We start from the raw sequence: 24983 nt of genomic DNA, 5'->3' as shown, positions 1-24983 counted from the left end.
AGTTATGTCACTCTGTCCATGCAATTTATAATCTTAGAGAGTTTTCCAGAGGAGTGTCAGATGATATGTCTCAGGAACAATTGGGATCGGGGAAGGATGTGAACTGATCCAGAGGTCAATACTCTAGGCACAAAGATCTACTTGTCTTTTTCCACCATATTTTCCACAAGAAAATACATAAAGAACATCAATCAATCTCATGCATTTATTTTAAAACTCAGGCAAGCTAGTCATGCTACCACATTAATGGGGATTCCAGGATATTTTGGTTCCTCAGCATTGCCCATTTTTTCGGATTAGGATGGGAAATTGTCTTTTCCTGGAAGAGAAGAGAAAAGAGAGAGCACTGTAATTGACTTTTATTAAAAAAAATCTAGAGTCTGAAGAGGGAAAAGAAAAACTCTCCCTAGAAAGTGTTAATGAAATCCAGGGAAAATAGCAGTAAGTAATGGAGAGGTCAGGGAAAGGTCTAGAAAGAACACACCAGGTCCAAGATGCCCCAAAGGCAAAAGGCCCTTTCAGTTGGAAATTCAGGGCTACTTATAGCCTAGATGTAATGGTTTTTCCAGTGAGCCCATCACCCAAGCTGGTTTAACATTCTAAACCCTTTCTAACTGATAAGTTGTTACAGTTGGTTTGTAAAAGCAAGGGCTTTTGCTGGAACCCTGCATTACAATCTGCTGATTTGTCTTTAGGAAATTTGCACCTTGTAACATTTCCTGGTTGCTAAGATCTAAAGGGATTCTACTCTTACTCTAAGCTAAACTATAACTTACCTATCTAAGTTTTTCAAAATAAGAAAAGGGGTTTTCTAGCTCCTAATCTCTGCTAAAAGTAATCTAAGCTAAAACTAAAATGGGTTATGGGAAAGACATAGGAAAGAAATGGGGATTTAAGTTTTGCAAAATTTTTGAACAGAAAGGAAAGCAGATTAAATGCAAACATTCACAGTCTTAAAGCTAACATTTGCTAACTACAACAAAGTAATAAATTCTATGTACTTTCTAATTTCATGAATTAATATCAAAAGTATTAATTAAGAAAATTTCTGCAATCTAAGCTTCTTAATTCTAATTCATTTTCTACAGTTAGTATATCAATGTGTTAGTACACTTATGCCTACGTTACAAGCATTAGTAAGAATAAATAAACCTAATACTATTTATAAGTCCTTTTGGTTAAACCATAGACTTAAACTATTTACAATATTTACAAAGAAAGTTGAAAAAATTCTGTCCCTGTTCTAACTTATCAGACTAGCTAACTGTCCTGGTGTGGTAGTAAAACTTATTGCTGAGGATTAGTAAGCAAACACTTACATATATACATTATTTTCAATTGAAATGTCAGGTGTTTTGAGTAGAAGGTGTCTGTACCAAAGTAAGAGGAAAACTCTGTGCTAAGGCAGACAAATCCTTCTTTCTTAAGTGTAAGTTAGTGTTTCACATGTAGATGTGAAGTCAGAAAAATGTCCTATGTGTTGTCCAGTGTGACCTATCCGTGTAATTAAGTGTTACATACTTACTCCACCGGAATTCTTCTACAAATTGCATGTACTGTGTGGATGGAATCTAAAGTGTTGGATGTAATTCTGTTGGGTGTAAGTTGGGTTGTCCAAATGCATGGGTCTAACGCTGATCCAATGCTCCTCTTCACAGTGTCATTGTTGTCCCATACACCAATTGTGTATCCGGTCACAGATGTCTTTTGTAGACCTTGGGGTTACTGTCCTTGCGATGATTTGTGAAGTCAGCAATGCTTCACTGGTGTTGTTTGTTGTTACCCACTTGCTTGTCAACTTGCATTGGAACTGATGTTCTGGCGTGTTGACTTGTGTCAGGAACAAAGTTCAAATGTCCATGAAATGTGATTAATCTTTTCTTCTTTCTTTTTTCTTGCGGTTAAATAAAATGATTACAGATAACAAGAGAGTTTGTCATAATGTCTTTTGTGCTTTCACTTATTCATCAATGTCAGTGTCTAGATCTTGGATTGATTTCAAATCAAATGTTGTGTCTTCTTCTGCCACTGATTCTTTTTCATTGTCATAATGGATCCATAATTTATGGATGTTTCTTCTAAGTTGTAATTGGGTTTGGGATAATAATTTGGGTATAAAATTTGTTGTAATATCTGGTTATTCACTGGCTCTTGCTCTAACTCTGGTTCTGATTCATGCTCTAAATGTTGTTCTGAATGCTACTCTGGTTCTGTGGTCTCATGTATAGGCTGTGGACTTCCTGTGGACTTATTTGGCTTACTGGTTGGTGCTAATTAATCTTTTTGCTGTATAATAACTGGGTCTTGTGGTTGTTGTTGGGACATGTCTTTTGTTGGCTTGACATGAGTGACATGGAACCAAGGATCCCTCCCTTTAACTTTGATTGCACTAGGAGTTGTCACAATTATTTGAGACGGACCATGCCACTTAGATTCTAACACAGACTTCCTAGTGAAGTTTCTGATGTAAACATAATCTCCAGGTTGGAAGTTGTGCTGTTGTTATTAAAAATGATGAGGGCCAAGATTAGAAGGGAGAATAGTATTTTAATAAAAGCCATGCTGATAGAGATAAAATCATTACACCACGCACCTGTTAAGTATTCAAACTGCTGCCTCAGCCATTTTTACCTTTCATATCACACTCAGGTAGCTCAAAGGAGCGAGTTCAAAGTCACTTCCCCCTATTTAAAGCTGTCCCTCACCTTGAATACGTAATCCAAAACAGGAAACCCGTTGGACCATGGGAAATGTAGTTTTAAGGTCCCCCACACTATATTAAGGTCAAATACTATATTGAGGTTCAATCCTTCCAGATAGAACCCTAGGTGATTTTAACTAACACAGTGCAGAATAAAATCAAAGGGAATTCTTTGATGTATCAAGCCTAGTTTATGAAGTTAGTTTATGTGCTGCTTGAGTAACTTAATGTATTCATACAGTTTGCATTCCATACCCAGATGTGATAATTTATGGATGCTTTGAGGTGACTTGCCATGGAAAGGTGGATGGCCATACAGCATTTCAAATGGTGATAAGTGAGTAATGCTGTTGGGTTGGCATCTGAGTTGGAGTAGTGCCAACGGTAATGCATCATGCCATTTCAGATGAGATTCTGCATGGATTTTGGCTATTAGAGTCTTCAAAGATCTATTCACTCATTGGATCTGTCTGCCAGACTATGGTCTGTATATCGAGTGAAGATGTTGTTTGACTCCTAAGTTCTCAGAAACTGTAACTAAAATCTTATTAGTGAAGTGGAACCCAGAATCTGAAGCAATATGTAAAGGAATAGAGAATCTGGGTATTAATTCTCTCAGTAAGACTTTCACAACAAACTCTGAAGTGTTAAGTTTTGCTGGGAAAGCTTCTGGCCACTTAGTTAATCTATCCACTATCACTAATGCATATCTGTAACCTAGACTCCTTGGCATAGTGATGTAATCGATTTGTAAGCATTCAAATGGTGTATAGGCTAGTGGTTTGCCTCCCAGACTGGACTTTTGTAATTGTCTGGTTGAATTGCATACAAATTCTGCACCTCTGTGAAACTCTCATAGCAACTTCATATATGCCCCTTGCATTCCAAGACCTATTTATGGAATCTGCCATACCCAGAATTCCATAATTCCCTTTTTGATGTAATGCATTGCAGAAGGTGAACTACAGGGATCTTGGAAACATAGGTTTTCCATTTACCCCCAGCCAAACTCCGTTAGCTAAGTATGTACCATGATGTTTCTTCCAATCCTTCACTTCCTTTGGGGAGTATGCATTTTTGAGATCATCTTCCTCCACCAAAGATAAGTTTAGAATTGAACTTGGTCCATACCTCACTGCGAATTTGGCTGTGATATCTGCACATTTGTTCCATGATTCCATTGGCCCTTGGATCTTTGTGTGGACTTTGCAATGAATGACAGACACTCAGGCTGGTAGTTGGTGTGCATTTAACAACTGATTGATTAAATTCCCATACACTATCTGTTTGCATTATATTGTATGTAATGAAGCCAGGATTTTTCCAGAGTTCGCCTGAATGATGCATGAATCTGAATGCATACCACAAATCAGTAAAAATGTTTGCTTTCCAGTTTTTGGCAAGCTTCAGAGCGCGGATCAATCCAACTAATTCTGCCCTCTGGGCACTCATAGTTGGTGGCAATGATGAGTACCAGAGGGTTTCAGAGGCTGTCACTATGGCTACTCCACTAAATCTCTGATTGTCTACCACGTATGATGATCCATCTTCGAATAATGTCAAATCAGGGTTTTCCATGGGCTTATCGGATAAATCTGCCTTTGTCTTATGCACGATGTTAAGTGCATCCTCACAGATGTGTAAAGAGTTGCAGGATTTACATTTCTGCACCGGTGAAAAGTTATGTTTTCATTAGCCAACAAGATTGCTTGGTATTGTGATAGTCTTTGAGAGGTGAACCCTTGAAGTGTGGTGTTTCTTAAAGTAGATTCCACCTGGTGTGGGGAAAATACTTTTAGTTCACCCCCTAATACTGTTGTGAGGAAGATTAGTTAATAATTAATTAAGTATTAAGGTGGACCTAGCAGGAAGGGCTGGAGCATTCCAAGATGGAATGACGGAGCAGGAAGTTGCTTGTGCTCTGAGAGACTCCATTAGTGGTTGGCACAAACTGTTGTTAGCCCTGGGAGATCTCAGAGTTAAGGACACCTTGCATCCTGATTTCCCTGGGATCCTGAGTGGTGGTGGCATCTAGCAGGTGGACAAGAACTACAGAGCAGCACCAGGTGGAGGAGGAGTTTGGGATCTGTTGGACAGCATCTCAAGCACATCCTCTCTGCTTGGATACCTTGCACCACCTTGGCTTTTGGCATCCTGAGATCATCTGTGGATTACTGTGAGAAACCCTCAAAGCCACCCACAGGCCCTTTAGCTGTGCTCGTCAAACCTGGCTGGAACCAGGTTTGAAGCAGCCCCCAGGAAACTCCAGAACAGCTCCTTTATGCTCAGCCTGGCCTAGGTCAATTAGTATTAGAGTAGAGAAGTCCTCCCCTTGCCCAGTGGTTTTGCTATTTAGGTTTTAGTGTAGAATCCCCTATCCCACCTTTATTTAGTTGAACATAATTAAAAATTTTAAAACCTTTTACCTTGCCTTATGGTTTCAAAGACAATGGCCTAGTGGTGACAGTTGGCCAAGAGCAATTCTTGTCAGTTAGAAGCAGCTCAGCTGTGTACTTTGGTCTCCCTGTCTTGATCCTGTGTACCCACAACCATTTAGATTATATTTTAATATCCATGGTACCTCCATCTTTTTCACAATACCAAGGAAAATGCTTTTCTAATCATGATGGCTACAGCAGCAATAGCTCTCAAACAGCTTGGCATTCCACAGATTACTGAATCTAGTTTCAAGCTGTAATAGGCAATTGGTCTAAGGGTATTCCCGAATGACTGTGTGAGAACACTAGAGGCTATCCCTTTATCCTCGTGAACGTAAAGGAGGAATGCTTTGTCATGATCAGGGAAACTTTGAAAAATATAATGGAAGCACCAGAGATGTTACAATAAATCTAAATGATTGTGGGCACACACACTGGGTTGAAAGAGAGACAGGATCAAGATAGGGAGACCAGAGTTCGCTGGTTTAACATAGGAATGGCAGTTGGCCTCAACTGTCACCCAGCTCACCCTAGGCCGGGGTTTATGGAATCAACAGGCAAGGTAAAGTTTTTAGCAGTTTTAATTATGTTCAACTAAAAGGTGGGAAAGGGATTTCTATACTTAAAACCTAAAGGGCAAAACCACAGGGCAAGGGGAGGACTTCTCTACTCTAATCTTAGTGATCTAAGCAGACAGGGCCAAAGGAACAGTAATGGAGTCTCTGGGAGGCTGCATCAGACCTGGTTCCTGCCAGGCTTGACCAGCACAGCTAAGGGCTGAGGGTGGCTTTGGGGTTCTCACTGTAATCCACCAATGATCTCAGGATGCCAAAAGCCAAGGTGGTCCAAGGTACCCAAGTAGAGCGAGTGTGCTTGGGATGCTGTCCACCAGATCCCAAACTCCTCCTCCACCTGGTGCTTCTGTAGGTCTTGTCCACTTGTTAGAAACTACCACCACTCAGGATCCCAGGGAAATCAGGATGCAGGGTGTCCTTTACTCTGAGATTTCCCAGGGCTAACAACAGTTTGTGCCAACCCCTAGTAGAGTCTCTTTCAGGGCACAAGCCAATACTTCCTGCTCCGTCATTCCATCTTGGAATGCTCCAGCTCCAGTCCTTCCTGCTAGGTCAACCTTAATACTTAATAACTAACTAATCTTCCTCACAACAATACCTAGGGCTGGTGTTGATAGAGTGAGTGATTTTAGTTCCTTTACAGCATGGACATGGTCTTTAGATAATTTTAACGGTTCTGGATCTTCCTTCTTGGTTAGGTCTATCAGAGGTTTAGTGATGAGAGCATAACTTGGAATCCAGTTTCTACAGAAACTCGTTACTCCTATAATTGCCCTGAGCTGCCTCTTGGTCTTAGGCAAGGTCAACCTCTGTATATCTTTAGTTCTCTTTTGGGAAATCTTTCTGGAGTCTTTTTCTAGGATAAATCCTAAATAATTTACTTTTTTCCTCACAAATTGAAGTTTTGTTTTGGAAATTTTATAGCCCCTTTTGCCTAGCTCTTTGATCAAGTGCACACTGTCTGTATAACAACCTTCAGCAGATGGTGACATTAGCAGGATGTCATCAACATAATGTACCATTTTGCTGTCTTGGAAAGTGATTTACTCAAGGTCTCTCTGCAGGAACTGACAGAAGACTGAAGCTGAATCTGAAAAACTCTGGGGCAATTGGGTCCATTGGATGGATTTGCCCTCCCATGTGAAGGCGAACAGCTTCTGGCTGTCTCTGTGCAGGGGAACAGAGAAATATGCAGAGCTCTAGTCCAGAACGGTAAACCAAGCAGCTTCGGGTGGTATTGTTGCTATGATTTCTGATGGACTTGGTACCGTGGCATATGTCTTTTGCACATGGTCATTAATTGATCTGAGATCTTGTACTAAACATCATTGAGTCTTCCCATCAAGAGATAGTTTGGCTTTCTTCACAGGCATGATTGGGATGTTGTACTGTGAGAAACCATATCTTAATATACTGTGCTTTAATAAACTTTCTATAATGGGTTTCACTCCCTTAATCGCCTCTTGGCTAAGTCTGAACTGAGGGATCTTGGTGGTAAACCTTTTTTACCTCTATTTTAACTGGTTCTGCAGACAATATCCTGCCTACCTCATTTGAATTTTTAGCCCACACATAATCAGGAATGTCGTTAGGAACCTTATAGATGTTATCATTTGATTGGTAGGTTGGTTCCTCACTACATGGGTCTAAAAATAAAATGGGATGGTGTTTCAGAGATCTCTTGGGTAGGCGGAGATAGATCTGTCCATCTGGTTGGCATTGGATGGTGGCAGCCAATTTACACAAGAGATCCTGCCCCACGAGGTTTGAAGGATACAATGGCATTAATAAAAAGGTGTGATTGAGAGTTAGATGGCCAAATTTTACCATTTTTACTTTTAGCTTCAGGACTTGTTGAGCTGTCCCAGAAGCTCCTCTTATTCTCAAACTACCCTGATATTGGCATCCTTCGAGTGCCTTGCGCAAAACAGAACAAGTTGCACCAGTGTCCAGTAGTCCATCATAATGTTCCCCCCCCCCCCGATTTCTATGGTAACAAGGGGTTCCCCACTGCTATTGGACTTCATTGGTACTAGGGGTAATAAAGAATCCTCAGTTTTGTGCATGCACTTGGTATTGATCCAGTGTCGCGTATGGTCATTTGTATCTAAATCAGAACTTCCTATAGCACCATCAGGCAAGTTGAGTTTAGAATCAGAACAGAATGCAGGCTTATAGAGGGAGCTTTCTCTCTCACTGAGAGCTGGAGAGTCATTATCAGTGGTTATTAAGCTGTGCTGTGCAGAGCACATGGAATTGTCAGGTTGGCTTTAGCTAAGGGCTGCAGAAATGGAGGTTTGGTCTGATTCACCATCCACTCTGTTACTTAGAGAACTGTCAAGCCCCAAATCAGAAGTTTTTTCTTCAGTTTATCAGGGAATGTTTGGTACATAGTTTGTGTTCCCTACAACACCTCTGGTACAACTGCTGACTCATGAGCTGACTGAAGTTCCCTATCTTGCCTTGAAGTCTGTGTGGCTGAAGTCATATGGTTTGTGTCTCCAACCACTGATCAAACTTCATTTATGTTAATAGCAAGCTCACTGGCTTCTGAAGATGACAACTGCTCCCTCTCCCTTCCCCAAGCTTCTGGTTTGAATTCTTCAGCTAAGGGGTAGAGAAAGGTAGGTGCAGAATTTCCTAAGCAGTTGCCAGCACCCTGTAACTCTTTCTGCACTTTCAAAATCAAGCCTTTGCCAACATTCTGATTTGATTACTCTTTAACCTCATTCTGAGAAATTGTGTCTGAAGCAAGTGAATGGCTTTGGATTTTGGGATCTAACTCCTCCAAGGTTACCAATGATATTACTTTCTGAATACATTGTAAATCCTTGCTGAATTGTTCTTTATCCAAGCTGTCCCACTGTTGTAGACTGGGAATAAAGAGAGGAGTTTGAGGTTTTGGTGACTTTAACCAAGATTGCAAAGCTTCTTGATGCAAGCTTTTGCAATTGCTTGACTGGTATGCTTCTCATCCAATCCTTTTGTGGCAGAATGAGAAAGCTGACCCCTTTTGTAGTCATCCTCATTAGTCCCATATATTTCTCTACGCATCTGCATTATGTCCTCCCATTGTTGATCATCTGCCACAGAAATATCATTGTATTCTGTGCAGCTTGCTTGAGACATTTGTTCTGTTGTGCCCAGTCTTTCAATATTATTTTCTCCACTCAGACCACATATCCTCGCACCCAAATTACAATCATTAGACCTTTTTGATTTAGGAACCTCATTTCATGTTGACTTTGGCTTGGTTCCCATTGCCAAATATCTCTCCATTTCATTGAGGGATGGAGATTGGCTATATTTTTTGCATGAATGGCTACAGCACGGACCATCATGCTTATTTTCCTCATTTCTCTTTGAATCTTTATTTTTGGACCATTTTGAGTTGTAATAGTTCCTTCTTGTACCTCTATCCCTTTGGTAACACTTCTATGAAAGTCAATTTGCTGTTTAAATTTACAAAATTTCATAACATGGCCTATGCTATTACAAAAATAACAGTGAGGGGAAAAGGATTTTGGTCTTGGGGTATTATTTGTAGGTTGCCTGGATTGACTACAGCCCCTACTAGATTGGAGGGCAAACTTTTTTATTTCTTCTAATTCATTTTTCTTCTTTGCCTTCTCCAGCTATTTCCTAAGGTCTGCTATAATTTTGTCCTTGTCTAAGTCTGCTTGCCTTACTGCCCTTGCTTCCTTTTGCTTTGAATCATGAATGTAGGAAACATGCTGTCTCACATCCTCCAGTAGCAGTGATTCCCACTGGGTACAATTCTGTCTAAAATAATTCTGAATGGGGATTGATGTATCTTTGACAAATTGCCTTTGGATGTGATCTATCATTTCTTGGGCATGTGTATCATGAAGGCTTAATATAGCTTCAGCTGCCTCTATTATTCTATTGAGGAAGCTGCTTGGATATTCTTCTCCCTGTCTCATTTTTTCGAACTTTTGCCATGAATTTGGCCTCTTAGCATGTATACACATTGCTTCTAACAAATCAGTCCTGCATTGCATTAGATACCTAAGATTAGCATGATGCATAAAATCTAAGTCCTGATGGACTAACAACCACGCTATTAAATTGGGGTTTGATCGAGTTTCGGCTAGGAATTTTTCCTTTTCTGAGGGAGAGTAAAATTCCCCTAAAAGAAATTCCACATTAACAAAGCTCGAATTGAACAATGTAAAGACTCTTTTTAATTCTTTAATGCTCTTGAAAGGATGCTGGAAGAACTTAGGAAAACGTCTTTTCAACACCTCCATGTCACTTGGGGTGAAAACTTTTTAGGTCTTTACATGTATTACCCCTTCACCAGGTTGTATGATTGTTCTATCTATGGTTGGCAAAATTTTAACTGGATTCTGCAGATGGTTTAGATAAAGGTTGGTTGTCATTGGCCACAGGTGTTGTTTTGTTGGTGTTATTGCCTAAATATTTGGACTCCACAATCTCCAACTGGAGAATTGTGTGTTTGTCCAGTTCCTTTCCTTCCCTTCTCTGCTTTAGTACTTGAAATAGTAATCTGATGTTGCCTACAAGTTCCATAGAGTCAGTATCTTTTTAGGTGATGTATTTGAGCTAAACTATTGCAACAAGTGAAAGAAAACATTTTTGAGACCACAAGGAATTGCCAGATTGTAAAAATTATGTCAAAAATTATTGTCAAAAAAAATCTATGGCTATTGGGATGAAGCAAATGCACTCAGCTAGGGTTAGAGCACAACATCTGTAGTAGTCATAGATATCTAGGAATTGTTGAATAAAGTTACGGACTTTTATAAACTAGAAATCTGTGACACCTTGCATTAGAGACCAGGTAATCATTGACATGCTAGACAGGACAAATGTTATTCTAGCTATCTTCATTTTTATTTGATCAGTAGATTATAGGTTGTTCACTAACTTTGCTTGCCAAATAATGTTATAAAGAAAGTAGGCAATCTTGATATGTGGAGGAATAAATGAGGATAGCTGAGTTAAGGGAAGAATATAGGAAGGTAAGGGAATGAATGGGGAATATATAAGGAGGGGCTGCTCAAACGAGCTAATCACTGAGGCTATAAACAGAGGATAGGTACTGGGAAGAAATAGGCTGGGTCCTTCAGGCAGGAGCTGTCTCTGTGATACAAGAAGAATTGAGTCAGTCAGAGTAGTATGGTTTTGGCTCAAGGGTTTGGGTTGTTAATTTCTCAGGTCCCTAGAGGGAGGAGACAAGAGGCTTCTCCCTGCCAGTGAAAACTTAAATCTACAGGAAGTCTCCACTGGATACTTCCTGCCCAAAATGGATGCCCAGTTTTTCCCTCAAGAAATAAAAGTAAAGTTCTTTCTTCCCTCTTCAGCCTTTGCCCTAATATCAAGTGTAATGATTCACCTGAGAATTTTGTATAGATATAAAAGGGGATTTATTGATGTCAGGGATAAGCAGAGGTAAAAAGGGTTTTAGGGTTTTGTAACTGCTGCTAGGGAGAAAGCTGGTGCTGGGGGAAGGGACCCAGGAGAGGGTCAGACTGAGAGAAGCCTGCTCTCTCAATCAGGGAAATTTTCACTGCCCTGAGGTAAAGGTATTTTATCAGATCACTAGGTAAAGGGGATGGCTTGATTTAGTTTGTCCTTCCTGCCTACAGAAGCTAAAACCATGATGTCTAACCACCAAACCAACCTTCCTCCCATGTCCCAATGGAGAAATCTAGGGAAAAATAGCAGGATGTAATGGAGAGGTCAGGGAGAGTCTAGAAAGAAAGGACCAGGTCCAAGATGCCCCAAAGGCAAAAGGCCCCTTCAGTTGGAACTTAAGGGCTATTTATAGCCTAGCTCTAATGGTTTTTCCAGTGAGCCCATCCCCAAGCTGGTTTAACATTCTAAATCCTTTCTAACTGACAAGCTATTACAGTTAGTTTGTAAAAACAAGGGCTTTTGCTGGAACCCTGCATTACAAAAGTAATCAGCAGAAGGACAAGTTAGAAGATGAGAGAAGGAGGGAGCCATAAAATGTGAAACAAAAAGTTTGGAAGAGACTTTAGAACAAAGAACATCAGAAGATCAGCTATTTTGTGGATGGCCAAAAGTTTTTAGTAAAAACCTTCTTGTTTGGGATCACAATCAACCTTTTGACAACTTTTGCTAATCACTTCTGTTTCTGGCATTTGGGGCCAAGCAGAACAAAGAGCATCTTCTGTACTTCCCCAGCCCTTCTGATATTGAAGGCAGTGATTACTATCCTCTTCTCTTTCAGTTTTCTCTTCCCTGAGTTAAACATTGCTGGATCCTTCAAACAACATCATTATGGTGATCTTTTTCTTTTGAATAAGTTCAAGTGCAGCTAGGAGGCATAGTAGAGATAGGGAGCCTTGGATCAGGGAAACCTGCATTAAAATCTAGCCTCAGACACTCAATAGCTATGTGACTCTGGGCACATCACTTAATCTCTGTGCCCTCATCCGAAAAATAGGAACAATAATAGCACCTCTGTCCCAGAGATGTTATGAGAATAAAATGAGGTAATAATTAGAAAGTTCTTAGCATAGTACCTGGAACACTGTAAATGCTATATGTTGTTGATTTCTTTCAGTATTGCTCAACTCTTTGGGACCCTATTTGGCATTTTCTTGTTAAAGATACTGCAATGGCTTGCCATTTCCTTCTTCAATTCATTTTCCAAATTGGAAAATTGATGCTAACTAGTTTAAATGAGTTTCTCAGTTTCACACAGCCATTAAGTTCTGGGGGTCAGTTCTGAACTTTGGTATTCCTGACTCCAGGCCCAGTGCTCTATCTATTGTGCCATATAGCTGCCTTTAAATCCTATATAAATGTTAACAATTATTATTTTAAGTATCTCACTATCCATCTATTCTTCCTCTCTTCTCTTCTTCTCCCAATGCTAATTCCCACAGGAATTAAATCCATTGAATACTAGTATTCTGGTCCACTTCAGTTTAATGTCAAAAAGGTTCATGAAATCTTGATCTAGACCAGTGGTTCCCAAACTATTTTGGCCTACTACTCTCTTTCCAGAAAAAATATTACTTAGCACCCCCTGGAAATTATGAAACTATTTATTAAATTCAGAATAGAATGTAATACAAAAAAAGTGGGCCACCAGGGGGCAGTGGCGCCCACTTTGGGAATCACTGAACTAGACTTATACACAGAACATCCTTAGTGTTTCTAATCCACAAAAACATATATATTAATTGTAAAGGTATATTTTATGCTCTGGGTTTTAAGGCCCTTCCTTGCCCTGACATTTTATGTTCTATGAAGTTATGATTTTTCCTGGAGACTTGATAGATTTCTAAAAATCAAAGTCTGCTTATTTATTAAAGTTTGTTTCCTCTAAATACTGATGATGTGTTAAAGTTCATGCCAAACTTTTAGTCAGATTGTGGGAAAATTGCCAAACGATTCCAATTTCACCTTTGTGAGTTTTATAAAGGGTTCAATAGTATCAGTCATCTGGAAGGTCTCAAGATACCTAGTCAGGCCCTAGAAATGGAAATCATCATTACACCTCATTGAAAGGTAAAAAACCTGGAAACAAGGTCGTATAGCAGGCTTAGGTAAAAATATAAAAATCTGATATTCTCCATTCTATTCTAAGTGGTCTTTCAACTTTAATCTAATTTAACACTTCAGGCATTTATTATGAACCAACTGTTTGCTAGCGCTAGGGTTAAAAAACCAAAAATACAATTATAATCCTTTTCCCTCAAGGAGATTAATCTATTTGAGTGAAATAAAAAAAATTATACTCAGTAGGTATGTGGGAAGCCATTAAGAGAATAGATAAAAACCTGAGACTCCTCTTTTGACACCTTTTGTGATCCTTGTTATTTCTTGTTGAAAAGTATTGTGGCCTTATTGAAAAGCTTTAAGTTCCTATCAATACTGAGTTTAAAGGGTTAACACTGTTAACACAGCAAGGAATGCTGCTGCCTGGTATAGCCAAGCCCAAAATCTTAGTGGGGGGAAATTCAACCCTAAGAAAGATACTCCCCAACTTGGCTTTCTGATAAGAACCTAGTCAAAATTCAGCCTTGGCCTTGGTCTATTCTGAAGCCAATGTTTTGTGTTTTGACGTGACATAATTTGTAACTCCTGCACATCTGCAAAGTTCCGGGGGGGGGAGGGGGCGGTGTTCTTTTGTGTGAAATGAGTCTTGAAATATATATAATAAACTCCATGCTCCTGGAGCAAGAGCTGGAAGCATGAGGTAAAAGATAACTCCCTTGTTCTGTCCTTATTTCCTTATCAACTAAACTGTCCTCATCCAAATATCAGAGATGATAAAGAGATCTCTACATTTGGCACCAGATGACAGGGACCCTGAATCATTGGAACAGGGACCTTGGATCGCCGGATTCAGGTAAAGGTTTGCCCTCCCCCTCAGACAACTCCCAAATTACGACAGTTTAGTTTCTGCCCGAAGAAGGGCAAGAAATTCAGATTTTTTAGAACTCTCCCCTTAAGGGAAGACACTAGAAGTAAAAGAATAGATTAACAGGATGGGACACAGTGTATCAAAGGAAAGAACTTTTTTATTGATATAACTAAGCACATGTTCAGAAAATAGGGAGTAAAATTTAGTAAAGAACAGTTCACTAAATTTCTTGATCTTATTCAAAATTGTAGTCCATGGATTTCCTTAGAATTTTGGCAAAAAGTTGGCAAGGATTTGAAAAATTATTATATTGAGCATGGATCAGAACAAGTGCCAGAAAAAAATTTCATTGGCTGCTAAAAAAACAATTTTGTTATCTGGTCAGAATGCAGAGAATGAAATCTTTAAGGTTTCAGTCTTAGAATCAGAGGAGGAGGAAAAGGCTCATAGTAAATCAAAACTGAGCTTTAAAATTTGAATGAAAAAGTCAGTAGCAGCAGACCTTCCCCACCTAAAAACCTCTCTTCAAAAGAGGAAAGAGAGATAAAAGCAGAGGAGCCTCTGCTGCTTGAAGCTCCAGCTCCACAGCCACAGCCCCCAAATATAGGTTTTAAAGGAGCCCTAAGAATGCTCAGAAGGATGGAGACATGTCATTCTGTTTCCCAGTTATTTTTAAAGCAGATGAATTGGATGATGATGAAGAAGTAGCTCCTACATGGGAGGCTCTTCCCTACAAAGTGTTAAAAGAAATTAAGACAGCTTGTGCTTCATATGGTCCTGCTTCTCCATACACTTTAACTTTGGTGGAAACTTTGGGGGCAATTTGGATGACCCCCTTTGATTGGATTCAGGCCTTGAGATATTCTCTTTCTGCAGGGGACTACCTTTTTTGGAAATCAGAATTTGATGAACTGGCAAAACAGAAGGCAGCCATTAATAAGAAACAGGGTGTCAGAGTTACTAAAGAAATGTTACTTGGAATAGATGAATGGGAATTACATGCTGATCAAATTAATTTACCTAGAGAAGCTCTAACTCAATGTATGAAGTGTGCCTTAGAGGCTTGGAAAAGGATCCCAGTAACTAGGAAACTGTCCAAGGTTTGGCCACAATTAGACAAGGATCAGAGGAAAGATACTCAGATTTTGTAGAAAGGTTAAATCAAGAAGTAAAAAAAAATATACAAATAATGAACATTCAACTCGAATAATAGTCAGAAAGTTTGCCTACAACAATGCCAATAATGTGTGTCAGAGCATGCTTTAAAATATTAAAGAATCTGGGACTATTAGTTACTATGTGAAAGCTTGTGAGGACTTTACTCCAGCATATATGCAAGGTATAGGCATTGAGGCAGCCCTGAAAGGAAAAACATATTCTGAAATGATTAAAGGCTCAAAGGCTGTAAAAAGCTCTTGTTTCAATGCCCCTAACTCTTTGTGTCCCAGATATGAGAAAGGTTACCACTGTAAGAAAAATTGTAATAACAAATTCCATGGAAATGGTTACAGATTACCTGATAAGAGATTTCAGGGAAGATGGAAAGGAGGCCAACTACCGGCCAACTTGGCTTTCTGATAAGAACCTAGTCAAAATTCAGCCTTGGCCTTGGTCTATTCTGAAGCCAATGTTTTGTGTTTTGATGTGACATAATTTGTAACTTCTGCACATCTGAAAAGTTTCAGGGGGGGTTCTTTTGTGCGAAATGAGTCTTGAAATATATATAATAAACTCCATGCTCCTGGAGCCAGAGCTGGAAGCATGAGGTAAAAGTCAACTCCCTTGTCCTGTCCTTATTTCCTTATCAACTAAACTGTCCTTGTCCTATTATCAGAGATGAAAAAGAGATCTGGACATAGGTACAAAGAACTGATTGTGGAAATGAAGAGATTGACTCAAGTACTGGGAGGATGTGGAAAAATCACCTACTTCATTTGGGAATGATAATTGAATGGAATCTTGATGGAGCTAGGGAGCCCAATAGAAAAAAATGAGGAGAAAAGCCATTATTGGTATAATGTACTTCCCCTGCAAAGACATAAAGGGACAAGATGGAATGTAATGTTCAGGGAACAGCAAATAAATATTTTGGCTGGAACTTAGAGAAAACAGAAGATTAATAATGAATCTCTGAGTACTCATCATATTATTTAGCTCTCCTGATTCTCTATTATTTCAAGGACATGTGTCTGGTGTCTCCAGCTAAAGGGATGAGAAACCCTAAGGAAAAGGAATGAAACAAATCCTGACCAGAGGATACTGTGGCAGAGGGGATTCAAAGTAGAGATCCATGGACTGTGAGTTGGAAGTTATGCCCTAACCTCATCCTTGTTCTTTTAACCTATTCATCAGCATCTACTCTGATTAATATTCATTGAGCTACTTGTAGAAGGATTTTACAATATAAAGCTACAGCCCAGAGAGCTGCTCATAGAAGGGACCTTCAAGATCACATGTTCCAAAGTCCTCATTTTACCAATCAAGATCTTAGAGAGGGAGTGACCTCCTTAATAGTCAGGACTAGATAGCCAGTTTCCTGATTCCAAGATAAGGATTCTTCCCTCTCTCCTCCATGGTATAAAAGGGGACTCTGTATGAGAGACTCCTCACTAGCTCCTGTATTTTTCCTTGATATCATTTTAGTGGTGTAATAGCAATCTCTGAAGAAAATGGAGATCAAGTTGAGTGACAACTGACAGTTATGGAATTTAGAACTCACCCGGATGCCATGAGGCAAGGGGCAAAAGAAAGTTTCTGCCAACACTGTAAAAGCACAGGTGCTGATGCTTTCTGGGCTCTCATTCTTGAGAACAGGGACCCAGGTGGTGAGAGATTATGCCTATTGACTTGCCCTAGTTCTCTGATCCTGTTGCATTGATTACTAATTCATCAATTGTTGAGTAGAGCTGAGAGATATATACCAAACATCTAATTACCAAGAAGAACTTCATCAAACCTCACTCAACCTGGTCAAGGCCATGCCTAGGCCTGACCAGGGCCATAGAGGGGGAGGAAACTCTCCAGCCAGCTGCCAACTTGATTATCAAATGATTATCCAACTTTAACAGCTGGAGTCTAGCATAGCCATCCCAACACCATCTTCCTCAATCCTTGATCCTACCTCTCTAGTTTATTATAATTAAATCCTTGAACTTATTCAGGTGAAGGTTGTTATTATTCTAAAGATCAGTTTAATAGTCTTGCATCTAAGGGGAAAGAGTATACTTTAGTAAAGCTGCAGTCAAAAGTGTTATCCAACATCATTATTAATTATTCTCACCATAAACATCTATCCATTAACTCAACCTTAAGCCAAGTAATAAAAGAAACTGTCTGAGTCAATTCCCAGCTTTTCACATAGTCACCTAGGCTTAGACACTGTAGGTGGGACTGGTGCTCAGCTGAGTAGTAAATACTGGTGGGATCTGGTGTTCAACATCAATCCTTGGTGTTCACCTAGGCTTCCCATCCTTACTCAGTTTCGTCCTTATACCATCTGAGGATCTTGGTCCATCTCTTTATCAGGCCCAAACACAGAAGCACCCACAAAAGTGGTCACCTAACTCCCATCATCCCTACCCCTTTATCATTGTCCATTTGACCTAGCTCATTTTGTGAGATTTGTTAGAATCTAGGTAGAGATATTTGGAGGCAACATTGTAAAGTGGAAAAATCCTGGAATAAAATTTAGCAGAGGTAGGTTTGAATCCCATGTGTGTCATTTTATTGCTGGGATGTCCTGGGTAAATCAACGCCCCTTTTTGGCAGTTCATTGAAACCTTTAGACCCCATTTCAAAATAATTTTTGTTGCCTACTTTCATTATTGAAGGAAATGAGAATTTTCAGTTCAAGGTTAAAGAAAATAAAGATGTCATTTTTTTTCCTCTTCCATGTTCATGGATCCCTTAAAATGTTTGCACTAACCTATTGGTACGGGGTTTGTGACCTGCAGATCAAGAAATTCTGGAATAGATGACCTCTAAAGCCTCCTCAAGTTCCTAGTTCAAATCAGTGTTTAAAATGTCATCTCTAAAAAGTATTATGGTGGTACTTACTCATTTTCCCTACATAGTTTGCATTCATTGTTATAGGTATGTCCATCAGTGCCACAGACAGGGTTGAGTTCTTTTGTGCATCCAGGTAAATTGTGATTACATTTAGCCTAAAAGAATTATAAAGCAAAATAAACATATATCACAGAAACTCATATGCTCAGAGCCTGGAGGGATCTATACTAACCATTTCAGTCAGTCAGGCTATAAACATTTATTAAGTACTGTAATAATTGGATAATTTAGATATTATATAGATATGTATTTAAGGTGTGGCCGCCAGGAATCAATAATTCAGATTGATTCCATAATTAAAATAGACCCAAGTCAGGATAGGGATTAAGGTAGTTTATTTACAATTAGGAAGGGTAGAAGGCAAGGGAAATAGAGAGATGGAGAGGCTAGTCCAGGCCTGCAGATGCCTGAACAGAGAGAGGATTAAAAGGCTAATTAAAGTAGATTACACACCACAAGGCCTTAGCAATCAGAGAGGCAAGAGGCCTACTTAAAGTAGAGAGTCTGGAAACGCCAAGGTAGGCCAAGGAAGTCAGCCTAACTTACCCATGTGACCATTCAGAGTGGAAGCAGCCTGAGGTCTCAGCTGAGATCCTTCAGCACCAAGTTCAAAGTGGGAACTCCCAAACAGGAAGTTGCCCACATACTTGAAGAGACAGTGTCTTTCGTCACTTCCTGTGGGTCCACCTCTAATTCAAGTGGACAAATGGCAGCCTCTACATTGATTTGGACTCCCCAAAAGGCAGTCCCTTGTTCTCGATTTTTTACTTATTCTCACGTGTGGGTAAATCATCTCCCCTCCCCATTAAGGGAGGTGGGGATGACATTATCTCTGGTGGCTAGAGTTTTAACTATGAATGGGCTTGAGCAAATTCCATTTACACAGTACCTCCTATGTGATAGGCACTATACTCAGCACTGAAGATAAAATGAAAGGAAAAAGATAATTTCTGCCATCAATATGTGGGGAGATAAGATTCCCTATTCTCTGGATGACTGCCATCAATAATCTAATGGGGAAGATAAAATACTATCAATTGTGTACAAACCAAACATGGGAAATACTATCTGGGAATAGTGTGGGTCTGATAGACTGGGGGCCCCTTTCTTGTTCCAAGATTCTTTCCTGCTTTCAGTTTGTTGTTGTTGTTGTTTTTGTTGTTGTTGTTGTTTTTTATCAGTAAGCAGATTTGCACAATAAAAAAAAAAGGTTCTTCTTTTTGTCCATAGGAAAGAAATAACCTCTAAAGTCAGGTACATTACACAGAAAGTCTTACAACAGAAGAGCTAAGGGAGGTCTTAGAACACATAATGTAGTACACAGGGCTGGAAAGGAGCTGAAAACATAGAACATAACATCAGAGCTGGAAGAGACATCAGAACGAAGAATGTAAGAGCTATACAACTACTATATTCTAATATAGAACACAGAATATCAAGGCTGGAAGAGATTTTAGAACACAGAATATCAGAGCATAGAGTACAGCAGAGCTAGGACAGAACCCAGAATAAAGACCATGAAATGTCATAGCACAGAACACAAAAGATGAAAGTGGGAAGAGACCTCAATATATGGATACTCACATCCAAAATGTTAGAGCTGGAAGGGACATCAGAATCCACAGATTGTTAGAAGTGGAAGGGACCAGGGGCCGCTGGGTAGATAAGTGGGTTGAGAACTTGGCCTAGGTTCAATTCTGGGCTCAGTCATTTTGTAACTGTGTGACCCTGTGCAAGACACTTAACCCTCATTGCTTAGCCATTACCCCTCTTCTACCTTAGCGCCAATACATAGGATTGATTCTAAGACAGAAGATAATTAAAAAGAAAAACATGGAATGTTAGAGGAGAAGGGGACCAAAGAACATATGATCTTAGGTAAAAGAATGGTGTTATTATAGTGCCTCAATGTTATTAGGTGCTGAAAGCTAAATGGACTCTGTGAATCAATGGTCCTCTTCATGGCATGGGAGAAATGTTAAATGACAAAGTAGAAACTTTTCTTACCTCTCGTGTTCTGACTACAGCTTGAACAGTATCTAGGAAACAGAAATTAAAAAGGTTATGATTGCTTTTTGCATTCACCTGAGAAGGAAATAAGATCTGTTGGACTGTTTTGCCCCAAGGTTACACTGAAAGTGCCACATACTTCTCACAAGTCCTTGGCACAAAAGGGCCATAAGTCCAGGAGATATCCAGGAAAAGGAACTGGAGGACCCAGATTTTTCCTGGTACACAGGTGGCTCTTGTCTTGAAAATGACTCTGGCATCTTAGTAGCTGGATATGCCATCACTACCACCACAGAAGTCATTGAAGCAGGGCCCCTGCCTTAAGCATCTTCTACTGAAAAGGTCGAACTGGAGGCAGAAACCAGAGCTTGCAAGTATAGACAATGAGGAAATAACAGTGCTCAATATGTATGTACCAAATGGCATAGCATCCAAATTCCTAAAGTAGGAACTGGCAGAGCTCAAGAAGGAAAAGACAGTAAAACCAGACTAGTGGGAGATCTAAATATTCTTCTTTCAGATTTAGATAAATCAAACCAAAAAATAAATAAGAAAGAGGTAAGAAAGGTGAATGAAGTCCTAGAAAAATTAGATTTAATTGATATGTGGAGAAAAATAAATAGGGACAAAAAGGAATACATCTTCTTTTCAGCTATACATGGTACATTCACAGAGATTGACCATGTAATAGGGCATAGAATCATTGCAAACAAAAGCAAAAGAGGAGAAATGATAAATGTAACCTTCTCAGATCATAATGCAATAAAAATAACAATTGGTAAGGGCACCTGGACAGGCAAATCAAAATCTAATTGGAAATTAAATAATATGATTCTCCAAAACCAGTTAGTTAAAGAAGAAATCATAGAAACAATCAACAATTACATTGAAGAGAATGACAATGATGAGACATCCTACCAAACTCTGTGGGATGCAGCCAAGGCAGTACTCAGGGGGAAATTTATATCCTTGAGTACATATATTAACAAATTAGAGAGGGCAGAGATTAACGAATTGGGCATGCAACTTAAAACATTAGAAAGCAAGCAAATTAAAAATCCCCAGATGAAAACTAAATCAGAAATACTAAAAATCAAGGGAGAAATTAGTAAAATCAAAGTAAAAGAATTATTGAATTAATAAATAAGACTAGAATCTGGTATTTTGAAAAAAATAGATAAAATAGACAAAGTACTGATCAATCTAATAAAAAAAGGAAAGAAGAAAACCAAATTGACTGTATCCAAGATGAAAAGGGAGATCTCACCACTAATGAAGAGGAAATTAAGGCAATCATTAAAAACTATTTTTCCCAATTATATGGCAATAAATATAGCAATCTAGGAGATATAGATGAATATTTACAAAAATATAAATTGCCTAGATTAACAGCAGAAGAAATAGAATATCTAAATGATCCCATATCTGAAAAAGAAATTGAACAAGCCATCAAAGAACTCCCTAAGAAAAAATCATCAGGGCCTGATGGATTCACATGTGAATTCTATCAGACATTCAAAGAGCAACTAATCCCAATACTATACAAATTATTTGATATTAGAAGCAAAGAAGGAGCCCTACCAAATTCCTTTCATGACACAAATATGATACTGATTCCAAAGCCAGGTAGATCAAAAACAGAGAAAGAAAACTACAGACCAATCTCCCTAATGAACATAGATGCAAAAATCTTAAATAGAATACTAGCAAAGAGAGTCCAGCAAGTGATCAAGAGGATCATCTACCAGGATCAGGTGGGATTCATACCAGGAATGCAAGGATGGTTCAGCATTAGGAAAACCATCCACATAATTGACCATATCAACAATCTAACAAACAAAAATCACATGATTATCTTAATAGATGCTGAAAAAGCTTTTGACATAATGTAGCACCCATTCCTATTGAAAACACAGGAAAGTATAGGAATAGAAGGACCTTTCCTAAAAATAACAACAAGTATATACCTAAAACCATCAACAAGCATCATATGCAATGGGGATAAATTAGAAGCCTTCCCAATAAGATCAAGAGTAAAACAAGGATGCCCATTATCACCTCCATTATTTAACATTGTACTAGAAACACTAGCAGTAGCAATTAGAGAAGAAAAAGAAATTGAAGGTATCAAAATAGGCAATGAGGAGACTAAGCTATCACTATTTGCAGATGATATGATAGTTTACTTAAAAAATCCTAGAGAATCAACTAAATAGTTAATAAAAAATAATCAACAACTTTAGCAAAGTTGCAGGATAAAAAATAAATGTACATAAATCATCAACATTTCTAAATATTTCCAACACATCACAGCAGCAAGAGGTAGAAAGAGAAACTCCATTTAAAATCACCCTAGATGACATAAAATACTTAGGAATATATCTACCAAAACAAACACAGCAATTATATGAAAACAACTACAAAGCACTTTCCAAACAATTAAAACTAGATCTAAACAATTGGAAAAAACATTGATTGTTCATGGGTAGGAAGAGCTAACATAAAGAAATTACCATTCTACGCAAATTAATTTACTTTTTTAGTGCCATACCTATTAACCTACCAAAAACCTTTTTTACTGAATTTGAAAAAAAAACTATAACAAAGTTTATTTGGAAGAACAAAAGATCAAGAATATCAAGGGAAATAATGAAAAAAAAGGTAAAGGAAGGTGGCCTAGCAGTACCAGATATTAATCTATACTATACAGCAGTGGTCATCAAAACAATATGGTACTGGCTAAGAGACAGAAGGGAGGATCATTGGAATAGACGAGATAAGTGACATCAGCAAAACAGTGTATGATAAACACAAAGAGCCCAACTTTGGGGACAAAAATCCACTATTTGACAAAAACTGCTGGGAAAATTGGGAAACAATATGTGAGAGATTAGGTTTAGATCAACATCTCATACCCTACACCAAGATAAATTCAGAATGGGTGAAAGACTTGAATATAAAGAAGGAAACTGTAAGTAAATTAAGTGAACACAGAATAGTATACTTGTCAGATCTCTGGGAAAGGAAAGATTTTAAAACCAAGGAAGAGTTAGAAAAAATTACAAAATGTAAAATAAATAATTTTGATTATATTAAATTGAAAAATTTTTGTACAAACAAAAACAATGCAACCAAAATCAGAAGAAAAACAACAAACTGGGAAAAAATATTTATAACAAAAAATTCTGACAGAGGTCTAATTACTCAAATATACAAGGAACTAAATCAATTGTATAAAAAATCCAAATACCATTTTTGAAGACATAATTATCTCTCTTTGTTTATTTAATAAAATCTATCTGCAACCTTTAACTCAATCCATCAAGAAATCAAAGCACTTCTACTCAACACTTATGTAAGTCAAAAACTCTTACCTCCAGAGAGAACTGTCCAGCCCTGGGTAGGACTAAGCAAATTGAAAGATTGCAATTAATTTCTGTGAAGAAGGGGGAGAGATAGGAAATGAAGTGGAAAAGGAGTATAAAAGAAAAGACCAGTATGGTTTTCCACCACTGCTTTCCTGGCATTTGAAGATATTGTTTCTGGAGATTCCTGCCTTGGATTTGGAGTAGACTCTTTCCCTGGATCCTGTGTGGGCTTTCTGGGTAAGTGGCTCAGAATGTAGAGGAGGCTGAGCTGGTGGACACATATCCTAGATCCAGGTCCTCAGAGGTGCAGTCAGAACCTAGGTTCAAAAATGGGACCTCTCCCTTACTACCTCCTGTGCTAGTTTGCTAGTTACCCTCTCTGGTGCCTCTTTTCTCCTATGTAATTCAGGACTAATCATACTCCCATTCCCTCTCACACTGCAGAGTTGTGACCTCAGGAGCTGTTTTTTTGTTGCTAATTCATCAGCATTTAGTACCTGTATATTAAGCTTGGAAAAAAAAAACTCCCAATAGTATATAGCTAAAGTCAAAATGGGTTCTGGCTGAAGGACCATTTGAGAGCTGCTGGTTCCAATGGGTGGTCAGTGTACATGAGGGGAAACTTACCCAAGAAGCAGCACAGAGCTATGGAGAGCAGCAGGATTATGCTGAGGGGCCTCATGATCAGTCTTCTTAACTCTAGCTGAAGCTGAAACAGAAAGGTTTCAACAGAGAGTAGGTGTCCTGAGTACAGAGGAGTTTGTGAGGCAGCCATATATAGTTCTGTACAGGGCCTGTGGGCTCCACTTGCTGCCTTACATCATGCTCTCAGGTGACCCACTTCCATAGGCCAGCCCTAACAGGATCTTCATCCTCTTGACTGACTTCCCTTGAGATGGACATGGTCCATGGCAAAGGAATTTCACTGCCCTGCACCTACTCAGCCCCATTTTCTCTTCTCTCTTTGTGTATCTAGGATTATGGGTGATTTATCTCTTCCTGCACACCTGGGGAATCTAGTAAGGAGGTTTGTTTATGTCCCCATCCTTAGCCCCCAAGCTTTCCCTGTCCTGTATATTCCCTGAACCCAGAGTCCCTCTTGTGTTTGGTCTTGTTAATGTGAAAATAACTTAGAACTGCAAACGTAGTCAGAAAAACCAATTCTTTAATCAGGAAAGAGATAGGCCCAGTAACTGGCCCCTATCACAGAGCCAAGTACCAAAAACTACTCAGTCAACACCCTAGGGCTCTGGGAGAATGCACCACACTAGATGATTCTCCCAAGAACAGTAGAACTTGGGAAACTTAAATACCATTTAGGAAACAATGTACAGGGAAGAATGATTGATTAGAACTACTATGCCTATGAGGAAATGAGAATTACAAGACAGGATTATCAGGGAAACGCTCATGCTTTACAATGGATACAAAAGG

The 24983-nt window shown here is 38.9% G+C and overlaps 1 protein-coding gene across 1 annotated transcript; it reads right to left on the bottom strand.

Moving 5' to 3' along the window:
• Nucleotides 1–248: 248 nt before the first annotated feature.
• On the bottom strand, nucleotides 249–24231 carry LOC123235515 (serine protease inhibitor Kazal-type 1-like). The gene is made up of 4 exons (XM_044661659.1): nucleotides 24177–24231; nucleotides 20179–20210; nucleotides 18160–18266; nucleotides 249–319 (listed from the first exon to the last, which is right to left on the bottom strand). Exons 1-4 carry the CDS (start codon nucleotides 24229–24231, stop codon nucleotides 274–276), a joined length of 240 nt encoding a protein of 79 aa, XP_044517594.1. The 3' UTR covers nucleotides 249–273.
• Between the last annotated feature and the right edge of the window lie 752 nt (nucleotides 24232–24983).

Source organism: Gracilinanus agilis, chromosome 2 (genome assembly GCF_016433145.1).
Source record: "Gracilinanus agilis isolate LMUSP501 chromosome 2, AgileGrace, whole genome shotgun sequence".
Lineage (NCBI taxonomy): Eukaryota > Metazoa > Chordata > Mammalia > Didelphimorphia > Didelphidae > Gracilinanus > Gracilinanus agilis.
This window is presented reverse-complemented; position numbering and strand designations above follow the sequence as displayed.

Bases quoted from the DNA above. Each gene is read 5' to 3' on its own strand.
- LOC123235515 (XM_044661659.1), bottom strand. From the start codon at position 24,231: ATGAGGCCCCTCAGCATAATCCTGCTGCTCTCCATAGCTCTGTGCTGC. The intron at 20,211-24,176 runs GTAAGTTTCCCC...TCTGTTTCCTAG, and splicing joins AGCTCTGTGCTGCTTCTTGG to ATACTGTTCAAGCTGTAGTC. The intron at 320-18,159 runs GTAAGTACCACC...CTTCTCTTCCAG, and splicing joins AAACTATGTAGGGAAAATGA to GAAAAGACAATTTCCCATCC.